This window comes from Lynx canadensis, chromosome A2 (assembly GCF_007474595.2).
Source record: "Lynx canadensis isolate LIC74 chromosome A2, mLynCan4.pri.v2, whole genome shotgun sequence".
NCBI classification, from domain to species: Eukaryota; Metazoa; Chordata; class Mammalia; order Carnivora; family Felidae; genus Lynx; species Lynx canadensis.
Window position 1 is genome coordinate 71,462,739 of NC_044304.2, and position 17,178 is coordinate 71,479,916.

At 43.7% G+C, this 17,178-nt stretch overlaps 1 protein-coding gene across 2 annotated transcripts in view; it reads left to right on the plus strand.

Annotated features, from left to right (window-relative positions):
* Positions 1 to 17,178, plus strand: part of GLI3 (GLI family zinc finger 3) — a 281,557-nt gene that overhangs the window by 171,275 nt on the left and 93,104 nt on the right. For both annotated transcript variants that reach the window (XM_030307709.2, XM_030307710.2), the window contains exon 5: positions 13,838 to 14,040. In XM_030307709.2, the coding sequence (XP_030163569.1) occupies positions 13,838 to 14,040 (203 nt within the window). The remainder of the gene's footprint in view (positions 1 to 13,837; positions 14,041 to 17,178) is intronic.

A 17,178-nucleotide genomic window follows, 5' to 3' on the forward strand; every position in this document is an offset into this window, starting at 1 on the left:
GGAGTGATCCATGATAAAATCTATGTGTGAATAAGTCTAAAAGACCTCTTTTGATAAGTATAAGGCAAGAATTGAAAGTGATAAGTATTGTCATTCTGAGTGGTACCTAACATAATGCTGCATCGTTTAGCTCAATGGCATCTTGGCTTTGATGGGATACAGTATATAGCATATGTAACACATATATATTGTGTCTGTAGGTATGTAATCAGCAAAAAAAAAAAAAAAAAGTTCTTTCATTGTCAAGTTTTTTTACCCCAAGAGCACAGCCAGTTTTTCCCAAGTGTTATAATAATGCGCCTAGTTGCAGGAATGTAAACCTAAAGTGTAGACAATGTTTGGGAAATTCTGTTGCTGCCTAAACCCTCCAGGATGAAGGGGAGGACGGCTTCAGCCTGGAACACTGTAGAGGAGGGAAGCATGTGTTGTGTGCAGGTTGTGTTGGCATATTTGTGCAGATGCATAGCACAGGCTCTCGGAGGGTAAGACTTCATGATTAATGGTGTTTATTCTTGACAGAAGCCTCCTTTATTTATCTGCAATACAGTTTAGCGATTTTATCAGGCACCTGAATGAAAAATATTCAGTCATACCAATATTGCAGTGTAAATTGAGTAGAGTCACTTTTTATTATATCTTTCTGCCTTATCATCTGCACAGTAATTTTCTAGCAGAGGTTTGATATGGAAAGGCTGGATTTAGCTGTACTTGACACAAAGCCTCTTCAATTTCCCCTAAAAGTTCAGGCTGCTCTTAGAAATGTGTGTGTGTCTGTGTGTCTGTGTGTGTGTGTGTCTGTGTGTGTATAATATATAAACCCTCCCTCTTATCCAGGCAATTTCAGGATTTGAAAGAATAAAGATAAAATGCACAAACCTGGATGGGAAAAGTGTTGTTAATATAAAAATATCTAATAGCTGTGAACTCACTGGTAAAAAGCTCCTTTAGTGTTTAAGCCGTGGCTCAGTACTGAGCCTTTGGCGTGGCTACGTGGTCCCACTTTTTTCTAATCAATCACCATCCAAATCCAATCAGCATAAAACCAGACCCTTTCATTTCTCCTGGGAATAATATCAAAGTCGAAGTCCAGAGTGGCCCAGGGGGGACATTAGTCGCTGTGCTGATGGAAAATGCCATTCAAGAGAGAAAGGAAAGGAAATGAGATCCCATTTGTAGGACACTCAAGAAAAGAGTCCCTAAATTTTCAACCAAACTTTGTTTAAGTAACAGACTTCATCACATGAGGTGTCGGAGCTCATCAGTGGCAGACAGGGACAAAAGATTTGAACCATAGAAAAATTATGCGATTTTAGGACCAGAGAGACTTTAAGCCTGGTGGGTCGAATGGAAATCCTGTCTGCCAAAGACTCACATTTTACAAATGAGCCACGTAAAGCCCAAAGAGCCATTTGCAGTAAGTGTGTGGTCCTAGGCACACATTCTCTAAGGGTCATAAGATCAAGCCAGGAATTCCAGCACACCATTTAGACATTTCCATGTGCTTAAATCTGCCCCTGCTGTGGCATCAGAATCCTGGCTTTCGCTGTGGAGAAGGGGATAGTAGTTAGTACACCTGGTGGGTCCTTTTCCAGTGGCCAGGCTCCTTGTCGCTTTTCCACAGGGATGTTCCTCCCTGTGCCCAGGGCAAAGTTTTCTGAAGCCAGGATAGTCAGGACCCTATGGAAATTCTCATCCCCTTACGTGGAAGCTAATGCTTCCTTTCTGTTGAGTAATATAGACAAATTATTCCCTAGTACATTAGATATACTCTGGTGCCGTATTTAATTTATTTTTGAAAAGTCTGATACCTTCCCAAGGGTGAAAATTCTGGAATGTTGATAGGTATACTGGGGCATAAAGTCTTAGCACATAGTAGAGTCCTAGAGGTCTAATAGCCAGTGAAATGTAAATAGCCTGCCAAATCAAACGGGCCCACTCATTTTACCTTTACTAGGCCAGAGGCACCTAGCGAATCTTGGGGATTTTATTCTGGAGGAGAGCCATTTAGGTAATTAATAATAGTTCCTTGATGAACTTCGTTATTATCCCTTAAAATAAGGATAACTTAAAGAAGGAGAGAAAGCGTGAGTCAGATATATTTTGCCAAGGATCATAAGAGACAACCCTGAAAACAACCTAGTCAGTAGTTAATAGTAATAATAATTATTATGAGGATTGTCATAGTGATGGAGTATAGAGAAAGTCGACACTGGTTGGTGGAAGACAGACCTATGCTCGGCATGCCAGATTGCTGCTGAGAAAGGATACTCTGGCTGATTCTTGAAATAACCTCTCAAAATAGAAATTAATACAGAAGACTCATACTCATCTGGGCCCAGAATTCCAGATGCACCCTTGTCTTTGGCATGAATATTCCCCATACCACCTGCATAAGGGTTCAACGTGAAGCAAGGATTTACTGTTGGAACCTAACTTCCTGTTTCTAATTAATTATTTGCACCCAATATCTGAAGCCTCCTACTAAGTGATCTCTCAGTGAAATAACAGATCCTGGTGTGGGGGCTCTCAAGATTTTTAAAATATCTCTTTACCTTAAATTGTTGAAATTTCCAGGTAAATTTACACAGACTTGTGTGTTGAGTTGGTTAACTCCAGCAGTTTTTTTTTTTAAGTTTATTTATTTTGAGAGAGAGCGAGAGTGAGTGAGAGAGAGCATGAGTTGGGAAGGGGCAGAGAGAAGGAGAAAGAATCCCAAGTAGGCTCTGTACTATCAGCACAGAGCCCCACATGAGGCTCAATCCCATGAACCATGAGATCATGACCTGAGCTTAAATCAAGAGTTGGACACTTAACTGACTAGGCACCAGGTGCCTCTTAATCCAGCAGTTTTGTTTTGTTTTGTTTTGTTTTGTTTTGTTTTGTTTTTGAGACAGAGTGTGAGCAGGGGAGGGGCAGAGAGAGAGGAAGCAGGCTCCAGGCTTGGAGCTAGCTGTCAGCACAGAGCCTGATGGGGGCTTGAACTCATGAACTGTGAGATCATGACCTGAGCTAAAGTTTGGACGCTTAACCTACTGAGCCACCCAGGTGCCCCTTAAATCCAGCAGTTCTAATCGAATCTCTTGTATGTACTTTATGGTCCTTTTTCTTTGCACCTGGTGGGTATCATGGTTCAGATCCAAAAGTTCCCCCAATGAAGGACGTCATGGTTGATAGAACTCTACATGATCAGAAAGCCTAACACCTGGACGAACAAATGTCACATTGCCCAGGGTTTTTCTAGATACTCTTAGTTAGCTCACGGGGCTTAGGTCTGTGCCAAGTCACCCCAAACTATTGTGTTCCCGTATCTTTCTGTTTTCCTGTGCGTTTTCTTTTTGGAAAAGAACACTGCCCTGCCACTTGGAGTGCTGCTTTTGGATAGAATTGGTAATTCATTAAATTCCAAAAAAATAAGGTCTGTTAGAATGAATGGAAAGTTGGCAGGAATGTCAGAGAAATCAGACTTCAAAGTTTTTGTCAAAACTCCCCCTCCCCCCCATTTTTTTCTTTTCTCATGGCAATGAATTTTTGAAATAAAACCAAGAATAACCATGCCCTTGAATTTACTTTGGGAGGAAAGAAATGCTGTTCGCTTTACTAAGGTCAAGTCGCTCATTTATCTGCTGTGTGAGGTGAGGCCAGGTGGGGTGCTCCTAAGGGTGTCAAATAGCTGATTCATCCTGGCTGCAGAACAGCTCCATCCCTGGGGGGTCCTGGGAAGTCACTGAACAAGGAGCCCACGAAAGCTGGGTGACTTTGGCCTTAACCAACCCAGAGCTCTAGAAAATAGCAGCGGCAAGGAGGGTGTTGGTTGTAGGGGCCAGTGTTTGCTGAGAACTTACCATGGGACAGGTGCCAGGCTGAATGCCTTATGCCTTCTTTCTCGTTAACACTTAAACAGTACAACACTGCTTCATTTCCATCCTGGCCTAAAGAGCTTGCAGCAGAGCAGACTTCTAAAGATCTGGTCACTCAGAGGCCACCTGGGTGGCTCAGTTGGTTGAGCGCCGACTTTGGCTCAGGTCATGATCCCACAGTTCGTGGATTCAGGCCCCGCGTTGGGCTCTGTGCTGACAGCCCAGAACCTGGAGCCTGCTTTGGATTCTGGGCCTCCTCTCTCTGCTGCCCCTCTCTCGCTCATGCTCTGTCTCTCTCTGTCTCTCAAATAAACATTAAAGAAAAAAAAAATTAAAGATCTGGTCACTCAGCACCAAATCTGTCTCAGGGCTTATAACGTTGACCTGTGTGAGAATTACCCTCCACAGGGAGAAACGGAGGGGAGTGAGTCCGGAGGCCCCATGGGCCTGGCGGGATTGGCCTCCCCTGTGGCCTGCCCAGGGGGAAAGAGAGAGCATTCACAGGCGAAGGTAACTATTCCAAAGGACAGCTTGTTGTCTTAGAGGAGGAAAGGAGAAAAGGACAGGGTTCATTTGCTGTGTTACCACAAACTGGATGGGAAGCTCTCTAGAAAACAGGGCCCCGTTCAGTGTTCCAGAATCTTACCACTGAGAACAGCTCTATGCCCCTCCATCTGCCAGGCATCAGGTTAGCAAAAGAATCACAGCCGGACGTCTGAACTTCTGCACTAGGGAGTCAGAGTGGTCTCCTTGTCAAAGTGGTATCTCTGTGGACTTTGTGACAAGGCAACATATTAGTTCTTCTAATAATTAGTCCTTATGTTTACATTTACAGTACATTATAAATACATTAATTATTATTAATACATTATAGTTCTATTTTTTAATCTGTTCATAAATAACACATAAGTTATATATTAAGATATGTAATTATATATTCTATTAATAATTCTAAAAACTTCATACTGTTAATTTTTTTTAATGGTTCTGTTTTTCTCACAAACTATACAGTGATTGGGTAGTGATTGGAGGTAAGGAAGATGATTTCTCATATATTTATTACACATCGGAAAAAGAAGCATACCATTGTATGGAGTATTTGGGGTCCATTAGGATAACAAAAGAGGCTGCTAAAAAATATATATGCCTTCATGGAACTGAAATATTCAAAACCAATGACAGGTTATTTAGAAACTGTTTGATCAGCTGCCACTTGGGTCGAGGATCCTGCCTTCCCCACTGGTTCTCTGTCTTCTGCCCTCGTTTGTGACGTGTTACAGACACGCATCGATCAGGCTTCTTCTATCCAAGAGTTGGGGCAGAAAGAAGACTTACGGCGTGGGAGGTGGTCATTTAGCTCTAGGGGTTTATTTGAACCAATAGTGTTTGTTAAGAACTCTTTTTGATAACAGCACATTGCACATTGTGGTTACCTGAATGGACTTTGCTATTTATTTTACTATTATTATTATTTGAGTATAGCCGACACACAATATTACATTCGTTTCGGGTGCTCATGGTCGTGTGTAGACAACTCTGTACACGTTGCTGTGCTCACCACAAGCGTGGCCACCCTCTGGCACCTACAGTGCCATTATAGTACCATTACCTACATTCCCCCGTATTGTACCTTCTGAATGGCCTTTCTTTTAAAAATTCTTTGACTGTTTTCCTGACCTTGAAATCTCAATCTGTTAACACAGAATTATATTTACAGTACAGAAGGGAGGTAAATTTTGTCAAGTTATTCTTTGCAGCCTTCTCAGGAAGGAATCAAGTCAAATTCAGCCACAAACAATTGCATTATCCATGTGATAGCTATATAGTGTTGGTTCAGTTGACAGAGGAGGTGACTGACAAGGGTTGGGGATATTCACGTGGCCTCTCCCTTTGGTTGGCTTATTAGCAGGACCTTTCCTCCCCCAGAATTAACATACAGAAGCCTGTCCTCCATGGTTTACTTCGAATTTACACTCATGTGCAACTACATTGTCTGTTTAACAGCAGTAAATGTTATTATTTATGGTATTTTTTATGCATCAATAATTCGTAAATTTCAAGAACTATACATATATATCTATTTGACTGTCTGAATTTAATGGAAATGGTTGAAACCACTGTGGCACATAAAGATGTGTGTCTCCTTTTTAAAAAAACATAAAACATAAAACATACACATATAGCTCAATGAATTGTAATGAGTTATCACAAAGTAAGAACCTCTGACCACTAGCCAAATCTAGAAATAGAACACCAGCACCCTGGAAGCCCACATACCCAAAGGTAAACATTAGCCTGACTATCCTAATGCTAGCGTTCAGATCTGTCTGTTATTGAACTTTATATAAATGGGCTCATACAGTATATTATACCCTTTTTGTAACCGGGCTTCTTCCATTCAACATTGTGAGCTTTTCCACATTGTGGTTGGTCATTTTTCATAGCCGTTCCCTGTTTCATTGTATGAATTATTTACCCATTGTACTGTTTTTTTTTTCTAAAGATTTTATTTGTTTAAGTAATCTGTACAACCAGTGTGGGGCTCAAACTCAAAACCCCAAGAGCGAGAGTCTCACGCTCCACTGACCGAGCCAGCCAGGCGCCCCACCATTCTGGTGTTGATGGATATTTGGATGTTTCCGATTTTAACATGAATAACGCTGCTCTGAATGGTCTAGGACATTGTGGCACACGTGCACACATTACTGTTGTGGATGTATCAAGGAAAGGAATGGCTGGACCATAGGGTGTGCATTTATTCGAGTACGTAATACCCAGCTGTTTTCCAAAGATGTCGTGCCAGCTTATATATGCACATTGTTTGAGAGTTCCTGTTGCCCCAGATCCTCATCAACACTTGCCACTGTCCCTCTTTTTAATTTTAGCCAACTCTGTGGATGTGTACTGATGACTCATGATGGCTTTACTCTGCACTGCACTTATTGATGATGTTGATGTGCAGTCTGGTAAAAGATATTAGAGGAACCTTTTAATATTGAGGGAGAAAGTATAATTTAAAATTTGAGTATTTAAAAAGTACATAACACGTGAAAAAAGTGCTGGTACTAAATAAGTTAAAATACTGATTTTGGTTAGATCTGGATAGCTTGGACATAGGGAGTAACTTAAAAAAAATTTTTTTTTAATGTTTGTTTATATTTGAAAGGGAGAGAGAGAGGGAACGAGTGCTAGTGGGGGAGTCAAGGAGGGGCAGAGAGACACAGAGACAGAGAATCTGAAGCAGGCTCCAGGTTCTGAACCCTTAGCACAGAGCCCAATGTGGGGCTCAAACCCATGAACCAAAAAGTCATGACCTCAGCCGAAGTTGGTTGTCTAACCGACTGAGCCACCCAGGCACCCCAGGGAGTAACTTTTTTAATGCTGATTTGAAATAATCTCAACTTTTTCATTTATGGATATAAACTGCTTTTATACTCAGACGTAAATAGGAAACACAAATAAGAAAATCATTTGGGAAAATCCTTTGAAATAATGTTTTACCATTAAAACAAGTATTTCTGTTTTATTTGTTAAAGAACTTAACCATAGCCTTTGAATTTTATATAAGATAATATTCAGCACCCTAGCACTAATGTGTACAACAAGCAATATACTCACCTTCATCTTCAAAGGCCACTTCTATTCAAATCATATCTTCATTTTGTAGTGCAGTTCACATTCCATATATTTTGTAACCAACATGCATCCTGGAAGCTTCCTGTTGGTGCTTTCTGACTCAACAGATAACACTCGCTCAGCACTTGCTGGTTAGACATTCACCTGAATATGCTGTTCATCCTTGTGGCTATAAACTCTTTGAAAGCAGGGACCAAATGATCATGTATTTTGTTTCCTGAAATTCCTCCAAGTGGTGAAATCATAATGGATTCTTAGTAAGTGGCTTTTCCATAAAATGTGTATCAAATGAACATATCATTAAAAATATTCATCTATGTAGTTATGCATGTAGTTTTTAAAAACTGAAATCCAACACGGTAAGTTTGTAAAAGCCTGAAGTCAGTTACACACTCCTGGGAAATACTCTTTAGCTCTAAAGGTGATGGCATTGGGATCTGAAACGGATCCATGCTGTCAGCTAGGGCTGTAGCAGCTGTTTTTTTAATGTTTATTTGTTTATTTTCGAGAGAGAGAGAGGCAGAGAAGGGGGAGAGAGAACCCCAAGCAGGCTCCACATTGTCAGTGCAGAGCCTGATGCAGGGCTTGAACCCATGAACTGTGAGATCACGACCTGAGCGGAAACCAAGAGTCAGATGCTTAAGCAGTTGAGCCACCCAGACACCCCAAGGCTGTGGCAGTTTAACGGAGCAGGTATTTACACAGGGGTGGACAAGTTTAAAGGCCCCCAAAGTGATAGGAAAGCCTCCAGGACTAGCAGAAGTTGGAAGCAGTTGCCAACCCTAATCTGAAGGTGCAGATTGGAGGGAAAAGTGATTCAGTGGGGGCTAGAGCCTCGGATGGGATTACGCTTCTGGAGTTGTGGCCTGGGATTGGAACGCCACCAGTGAAACTCCAGCCAGCGAGAGCAAGTGAGGGGAGTAAATACCTTGACTCTTTCCTCTAGCACCAGCTCTTGCCAGTGCATCTCGTTAGTAGAATCCAGAGGGAAAGTCAGCCCATCAAGGGAGTCTGTACAGACCAGCCTTCCTGGGCATGCAGTGGCTCCAGGGGTAAGGCTGGCAAATAGAGAGTAATCGACACAGCTGTCTGTACGCTTCAGGGTCACACGATGCTCCTGGGACAGAGGGAGGTTATCTGGATGCTCACCCTGAATGGAGGAAAAGGTGAAGTCCAGGATTGTGCAAGTTTCTGACGGGCGTCTAGCGTATTAGCCACGGACGTTTGTGTTATTTGTTTCCTTCACTGAATGGAAAGCTAATTTTTATTATAAAGTTTGATTTATTAAAATCATGCTTATTGAATAATTAATTAGTTGGTTAAAAATACATTATAAGGGATAACTCCCCTTTGTTCTCTGGTAGGCCACTTCTTGAATATGAAGAGTATCTACTGGTTATACAAAGAACAAAATTAAACAAAAGGTAAACTTGTTAGGTAAAAAACCCCAACACTTCATTCTTCTGGTAGTTGGAGCCCTCATGCAAAGGTGCAAGAAGTATGTGTACGTTTCCAGTGTCCCAAGCGATGTGAAAGCCATTGTGATAATCCAGCATATAAACCTGGTTTAATGCTCTCATAATGGGTAATGCAGGTGATTAAATACTGTGATTTTAATCTTGGCATTTCAGTAACCCAATAAGATAGATGAAAAGGCAGTAACAAATTAGATTATACAATGCTATTTCATTCTAACTAAGAAGTCCAGTTATCCTCTGCAATACGTGTTTTTGTTTTTAGGTTTATCATAGTATTGCCGTTAAAAAATGCTCTAATAAGAATCCACTATTCTTTTCATCGTAGTCTATTTTCATGACCTTGTGAAGAACCTAATCCGAGGTCAAGTTGTCTCCACAAACACAACTTTATATTGCTTTATTGTCTTTTGGGAGAACACCAAAATGATCCCCACCTTCTTTCTTTCTGAAACTGTACATCGTCTACCTGTTGGGTAATGTGGAAACCACACGACAGCCCTTCACTGGGTTTTTGTGGCCTTGGAAGAACTGGAAACGGAATATGGGGTGTCATCCCTGGATGGGCACGCCAGGCCTCGTTCACGTGAGCCAATGTGGAGGGGTAACGGGACATCAGCGGCGCCCTGACAACCCTCTGTGGTTTGGGCCTCTGCTTCCCAGACAGCAGTTTGTATGATTTAGTTTGGAGGGTCCCAGGCATACTTCTATACTCTTTGGCGACAACATAAATAGCACAGAATCTCTGTTCTTGGAGCAGGTTCTAAGTGTCCGTGTTCTTCCTAGAATGTTTGTTGTTTGGGTTTTTCTCTCCGTGGTTTTTGCCGCCTTCGGAGAGCGAGCCACGTACAGCCCCAGAACAGGGAGAGAACAGAAAGCTATAAAGGCAGAGAAAGACAACGGTAATCTTCAATTCCGTTTCTGTGTATCTACTAAAAATATAAACCAAGAAGAAGACGGCTGTAGTTTCTTTTCCTGGTGGTATTGTAATCCCCAGTGTAGACTTTTAGTAAGCTTGGCAGATATTTACCAGGTCAAGTTTATGATAATTTGTGAAAGAATACATGTCATTTATAGGGAAGATTTTTGTGGGTGCCTCCTCCACACCTCCCACCTTCTCCTCCTTCAAGAATCCATCCGTCTGGTTGTAATCTTGAATGGCGCTTCTATACAAGCATTGAACACATCCACCTGTTACATTTAAAGACCTCAGCCTGCCCTCTCAGATTTGCTTTACGGTTTAAAACAAAATAACTGACAGATGATCTCGCTGCCAAGAATTTGGAACAGCAGGGAAATTGGAAAGGAGTGTCCAAAAGTCTTGCCATTTGGACACTTGTTTGCTGAGTTCAGAGTCACACACACCAGTTTTGTTGGGTGGTTCTTAGGACCACCAAGAACATCAGCAACCACCACCATTTACTGAGTGCCCAGGGCTTTTTTAGCATTTACGGAGCCCCTCCCAGGAGGGAGCTATTGTTCCACGTTGTGTAAAAGGGAACTTAACCTTCAGTGACAGAGTTAGTGACAGACTGCATTCAAGTCCAGTGTTTTCAAAGCTCTTGCATTTAATTACTGAGTTCAGGGGCACTTGGGTGGCTCAGTCGGTTAAGCGTCCGACTTCGACTCAGGTCATGATCTCATAGTCTGTGAGTTCGAACCCCCTGTTGGGCTCTGTGCTGACAGCTCAGAGCTGGGAGCCTGCTTCAGATTCTCTTCACCCTCGTTCTCTGCCCCTCTCCCACTCGTGCTCTGTCTCTCTCACTCTCAAAAATAAATAAACATAAAAAAATTACTGAGTTCATGCTTTAACCACCTTATGTGGTTTTACGATTTTACTTGGAAATCCAAGGAGGCGCTTCTAGGGCTCTGTCGGGTTGGGGAACGAAGCAGACAGGTATTGCTTTGAAAAGAGGGTTCCAATATGTCAGTGTTTGACAATCTCATAGTATGCTATATTTGCCATCCCTAGTATGTATGCATGTTTGTTTATACGTATGTATATTAAGAGTAGAACAAATTAGTATAATATGTATGTATGTATATATGCACACATTGAACATTTATTAGATACCAGACTCAGTGCATAAGGTTTTCCTTGGATGAAGTTGCCAAGACCCTCCAGGGGGTAGGAATCCTTCCCATTTTACCCATAAGGACTAACAGACGGTGGTCATTGCATACGAAGTCACACATGGGTTCCCCTCAGCCCCCAAGCCCTTCCACGGTACCACTGGTCTGGTGGTCTGACTCACCTGTGTCCAGAATTCCTGATGGCCCCCTCACTGGGTAACCCTTATTGAGCATTTTCCTATTTGTATCCTGGGGATGGCTGGCCTGTGAATAGTAGAAGGTTTGTTGCTCTAGGGCAATTAAATAACTTGACAGCTTTCTTACTTGCATTCCTGTCTGAAGGCATGTCCTACCACCTTTATCAGACCTCATATCTCCTCAGCATCATGTCTCTGGAAGGGACATGCGTGAACGTGGCATTTACCACAGTGGGTGAAGGTTCCCGGCTTCGCCTCCACGAGGAACCGGCCCTCTTCTCTGCTATTGCTCCTTCCTGGTGTGCAGAGGGAGGGCGGGGCCCTGGCATCTTGTGGGGAGGCCGTGACCAGTCCTCGTTCCTGGCTGCTCCTTGCAGTTCTCTTCAGTCTTCTTGTGGGTATGGGTCAAATGTAGGTGCGGGCGGGTGCAGATGTCAGATTTCCATGGACTTGCACGAGGAGGTAGGTGGGCCTCGCCTGTCTCCTGGCTTCCTTGCTTCCCTGGGATTGGTGACCGTCCCAGCCCCGCCTCTGGAATTTTCACGTTGTTCTGGATGCTGATTATTTATTTATTTATTTATTTCCTGTGTATGATTCTTCAAAATGAAATCTAGGCCTCTAGGAATATTCTCACGACCCTGGTCAATTCTGGAATTCCAGGAAAATTACAGGTTGCCATTTTTGTCTAAAAGGAAAAAGAAATGCCACCGCCCCCACCGAGTTTTAGTCCAAACTGTTGAGATCGAGTATGTTGGGGATCACAGGCTGTTACCTAGTGGATTTCTTGAAATGTCTGCGTTTCCACCTCTCTGCTGTGTTGGTCTCCCATCATAAATCTACAGATAGATTTGTATTTTGTAGGAATTACTTTTGAATCAAACTGGAAAGATTGATTTTCCTTTCCAGTAGAAAGGGAATTAGTGAACTGGAGGCTCCCCATGCTCTAAAGTAGCAACATGTCTGGGGGGAACTTCGGATTTAACCAAGGACACAGAGCCAACTTGTTTTGTCATAAAAAGCTAAAATAGGAGAGCCTCCTAGGTTGTGCTGATTTCTATGTAAGTGTAAGTAATTTTACTAGTTTCTGAGTGGGTGCAGAAAGCCTCAAGTTGTTTTGAAAAGAAATTGTTGTCAGGTGGTGAATTCTCCCTCTGCCCACGTGTAAATTTAGAAAACTCTGGATTTTTATTTTCACCAAAAGTAGCATCTGAATAACAAATAAAAAGCCTCCTTTTTTTTTTTAAGTTCAAAGTGAAAAAGAGTAAGAAAGAGCAAATGAGAATATCCCCCCCCCACCGACCATATTTCACCCTCTTTTATTTTCCGCTGAGACAAAATGCATTATCTGATCTTCGGTTTCATTTATTTCGTGCCTCGCTGTGCACTTGGTGGAGCTGGCTTCTCCCAAGATTATGTTCTGACAGGGTGATGGGTCCCAGCACCCGGCCGGCAGGGCACCTTTGCTTCGGGAGGCGTGATGAAAAAATGTTTCTCCCCTCCCTTTCATCTTACGCCTAAAGCCACAGTGGCGCAAGAGGAATTTGCCCTTTCCAGTAGATCTGTCTGTATCACGGCCTCTTGCTGTTATGGCCATCCCCTCTGTGAATGAGGAAGCGGAGAGCACAGGCATTCAGCCTGTCGTAGCCAGTTCACTGGATTACCCACACAAAACATTTCCTATTGGAGACGAAACCAGGCGGTGAGGGGGGGTGGATGCCCAAACTGGCCATTCTAGAAACTTCTATCCCCTGGGGAAGGACTCCCCAGGAGTGACTCAGGCCATGGTGGCAGCAAAGTGTGTTTTAGAATCTATTTTCATCAGCTCATTATAACCAAGGCATGCACTTGATCAAAACCCCGTTCTTTTCCAACTTCGTAGCCCCAGGTACTCCTTCATTACTTCATTGCTGGACACGGCTGACCAGGGCGCCACTCGAAACATGAGTGTCAGAGGAAAGGCTCTCTCAGTGCTGGCTCACACAGACAGGAGGAGTGGTCTCCCAAACAGTGAAGCCCAGATCTGTAAAACTGGTTTTTCTCACAGCTGCATGACCCCTGCAGTAAGCGTTCAAACACGGATATAGAGTGTCTCCTGTCCCATTTCTTGCAGACGTTTGCAATTAGCGTTCTTTATTTGTGGACAACTCTGCTGTGTGCGTGACCGGATGAATTTGCAATTCCTTTTCTCCGTCTTTCTTTTTTAGTGCAACGCCATGATGGCGAGAGGTAAGTCCGCAGTGGTAATACTAATGTTCTGGTCAAATGGAACATAGAATCACAGAACTGTGCTCAATTCAGGTGCCTGGTGTGTAGAACTTTTTGTCATAAGGGAAGCCAGAGGCCAACCTTTATTTTTCTGTACTCAGAGTGCCACGAAATGTCTCAGGTTAATTTTCTTGGCCCAAACAATCGCGTGGTAGCCATTCTGCCTGCATTTGTCACCACGGTTTTAAGGTAATGGTACTGGAAACGTATATGGCTGATAAATTTTCCCCCAAGACACTTAAAAATCTTTCTTCTTTTCCTTCACAGACAGCCTGTGCCTATGGAGATATTTGTCTCACCCGCACCTCTTGTGTCTGGTTTTCTTTCTGTCCAGGCCTTCTGCCTTATCTAGTAGCCCCACGTATTCAGACCTGCCCTTCATCAGGATCTCCCCTCACCGGAACCCCGCTGCAGCTTCTGAGCCCCCCTTCAGCCCTCCGCACCCCTACATCAATCCCTACATGGACTACATCCGGTCTCTTCATAGCCCGTCCCTCTCCATGATCTCGGCCGCCCGGGGGCTCAGCCCCACAGACGGTAAGTCAGTCCCCGACCAGCCCTTTCCCCCTGTTCCACCCATCGTGCCTCACCCGGAGCGTGGTATAGAGCAGCTCTGATGTTTACTGAATGTTTCCCGTGTGCCAGGTGCTGTGCTAAGTGCTTTAAGAGCATGCTTTCGCTTCAGCCTTGGGACACCTCCGTGAGGGTAGGGGTACCGTCTCCATTTTCAGGCGAGGAGAGCAATGGGCAGAGGGGCCATGTAACAGGCAACATGGCCCGGTGGCTACTAAGTGGCACGTGGAACTCACAGCCGGCACTCAGGGACTCCAAAGACGTTGCTCCCATCCTCTGTTCTGTTCTGCCACTCCACGTGCACACAGCATGCACGTGTAACCGGCCATTGTGCTTACCTTCCGATGGAGACTTTTCTGTTCTGCATGTGCAGAACACCTCCAATTGCACTGTGCACGCGGACCACCCGAGGAGGATGATAAAATGTGATTCTGTGCGGGGGGTGGGTCTGGGGGGCTGCCGAGGTTCTGCACACTGTAAAGCTCCCAGGTGGCACGTCAGCGCTGTTGGTCTGTGGACCGTGCTCTGAGCAGCAAGGCTTAGAGAACATGATGGTCTAGATCTGTTGCACGTGCCCTCCATCCTTGGCCATGCCCAGTGAGAACTGGAAGAGGGATGTACGGGAAAAGAACCAGACTTTGACTTTAATTTTATTATACTTGATGCTCATTTTAAACTCTCAAGGGTCAAATTCCTGTTGGTTCTATTAGCTTCCCAATTAATTACTTCTCACAAGAGTCTTTAATTGGAGCTGTGTATTCCGTAACTGTCAAATTATGAAACGTTCCTTTGATTCAGGAAGAGCTTTTCCCATCACGTGCATACATATGCAAACTCACTTGTCCACCATTGCTGGAATCTGAATTAAGGTCCAGAACGGTGTGAGCCATATTAATTAGAAATAATGGGTTGTGAGTTTTCTACGGCAGCCCGCAGCGGCTGGTGCTTGTGTAGGAGCTCACAGGAACGCCACGCAGGCCATCTCACCGAGTAGTGGTGTGAACCTGCACCGCCCACGTCCTCCCTGCAGACCCCTCCCGGGGCCGGCTGTGCATGGTAGGAAGTGGGGGGGGGGGGAGGGCGGGGCACGGATCGCAGGAGGTTTCTCAGTGAGTATCTCTCCAGTCACAGTCCAGGAGCAGCTGTGGTCCAGCAATGGCTGTCGGCTCGTTTCTTTCCTTTGGATTCAGTGCAGTGGGTAGAGTTGTAAGGTACCTAAGGAATAAGTTGTGCCATTTGGACAAGATTCACATTAAAAGAAAAAAAAAATTAATGTAAGAGAATCAGACCCAAGTTAAGTTCTCCTGTTTTGGATTTGGTTTCACAGTGGGGAAAAAATGGAGAGCCATCTCCATGAGTACTTGGGAGTTCATGGGAATGACAGTACAGGAGAAGAGAGGGAGAGATGGGTGAGGGCGACCAGCTCACAACAGACTTGGAATTATGCCTGCCTTGCAGAAATTTCATTGGGCCAGTGGAAAGTGGCACCTCTAGTTAAAGCACCTTCTCATCTGTTTTCCATAATATTTGATGATGAGTATGAATGAAACATTCTTTAACTTTTTGTAATGTTTATTTTTGAGAGAGAGAGACACACAGAGACAGAGCATGAGCAGGGGAGGGGCAGAGAGAGAGGGAGACCACAGAATCTGAAGCAGACTCCAGGCTCCGAGCCGTCAGCACAGAGCCCTACGTGGGGCCTGAACCCACACACAAACCTGAGACCTGAGCCGAAGTCGGTCTCTCAACCGACTGAACCACCCAGATGCTCCTGAATAAAGCTTTCTTTGATTGGTCGTTCTTCCTTCCTCTTCCTGCCTCTCAAGAGGCTAACTAATACTCCATCACATAAAGTCAAGTCACAGATGTTTCTCACGTGTAGTCTGAGATGTTTGTATATATCTACATATATTTTTATCACGAAAAAAGTATGTGCATGCAGATGGAAAACATACACAGACCTATTGCTAGAATCCCCATGCTTCTACCTAGTAATTGTAAAACCAACTTTTCCTGATGGAATGCTATGTGCTAAGTAAACACTTCCCAAGGGCTGTTGCAATCATTGTTGCCAACAGCCCCTTGCAGCAGCGGTAAGAGGAGGAGTCGGGATTTGCATCCAGCTCTTGGAAAATCTGGAGACCACCCTCGGAACTGCTACAGTGTCTTGCCGCTTTTGCACATAAATTGGCAGTGGAAACACATGATTATCCCACTCTTACTGAGCTGACTCTTGCCAGTAAATTGCCCCAGATTGATAGGTATATTTCCTTTTTGATTTTGTAATGAAAAAAAGGAAAAAAAAAAAAAAGAGCTCTAAAATTATGGAACACAAAATTGCAGCTTATCAGCCCATCATGTGTTATTAAAGCTGTGCTGTCTTTTCCACTTATAAGCCCTGGGCCCTCCAGGTAGCGAGAGCTGACTCGGTCACCCCTGCCAGAAGGTTCGGGAAGTATTTTGAGTGTGTCCGGAAAGATACCACGGTGGTCTGAGTTGTCTACCACTGTAAGAAATGTGAACCTATGGTGATTTCATATAAGAAACAATTTAACTTGGGGACGGGGGGAACGTGGGGAGGAGAATAGATATACATTCTAATCATTTGGAATTCTTGGTTATTTCTTTAAACTAGCCTTACAAATTTTTAGGATGTATTTTATTTTTTCTATTTTTCAGTTTTATTTTCATTTTTTTCTATCCTTTTTAAAAAAATTTTATTTAAATCCAAGTTCGTTAACATATAGTGTAATAATGGTTTCAGGAGTAGAATTTAATGATTCATCACTTACGTAGAACACCCAGTGCTCCTCCCAACAAGCGCCCCCCCTTAATGCCCATCACCCATTTAGCCCATCCCCCCACCCAACGCCCCACCAGCAACCCTCAGTTTGTTCTCTGTATTTGAGTCTCTTATGGTTTGCCTCCCTCCCTGTTTCTGTCTTATTTTTCAAATAGAAGCTCTCTAGAGCAGACTTCAGTGAAAACACAGTTTGAGCTCCGGCTGTTTTATTAGAATAAGCCATAAAAGGGAGTACTGACGTGGATGGCTCAGCAGACGTACGTTGCCTCCAGAAGCGTTTCTTGTTGACCTTCTTTCAG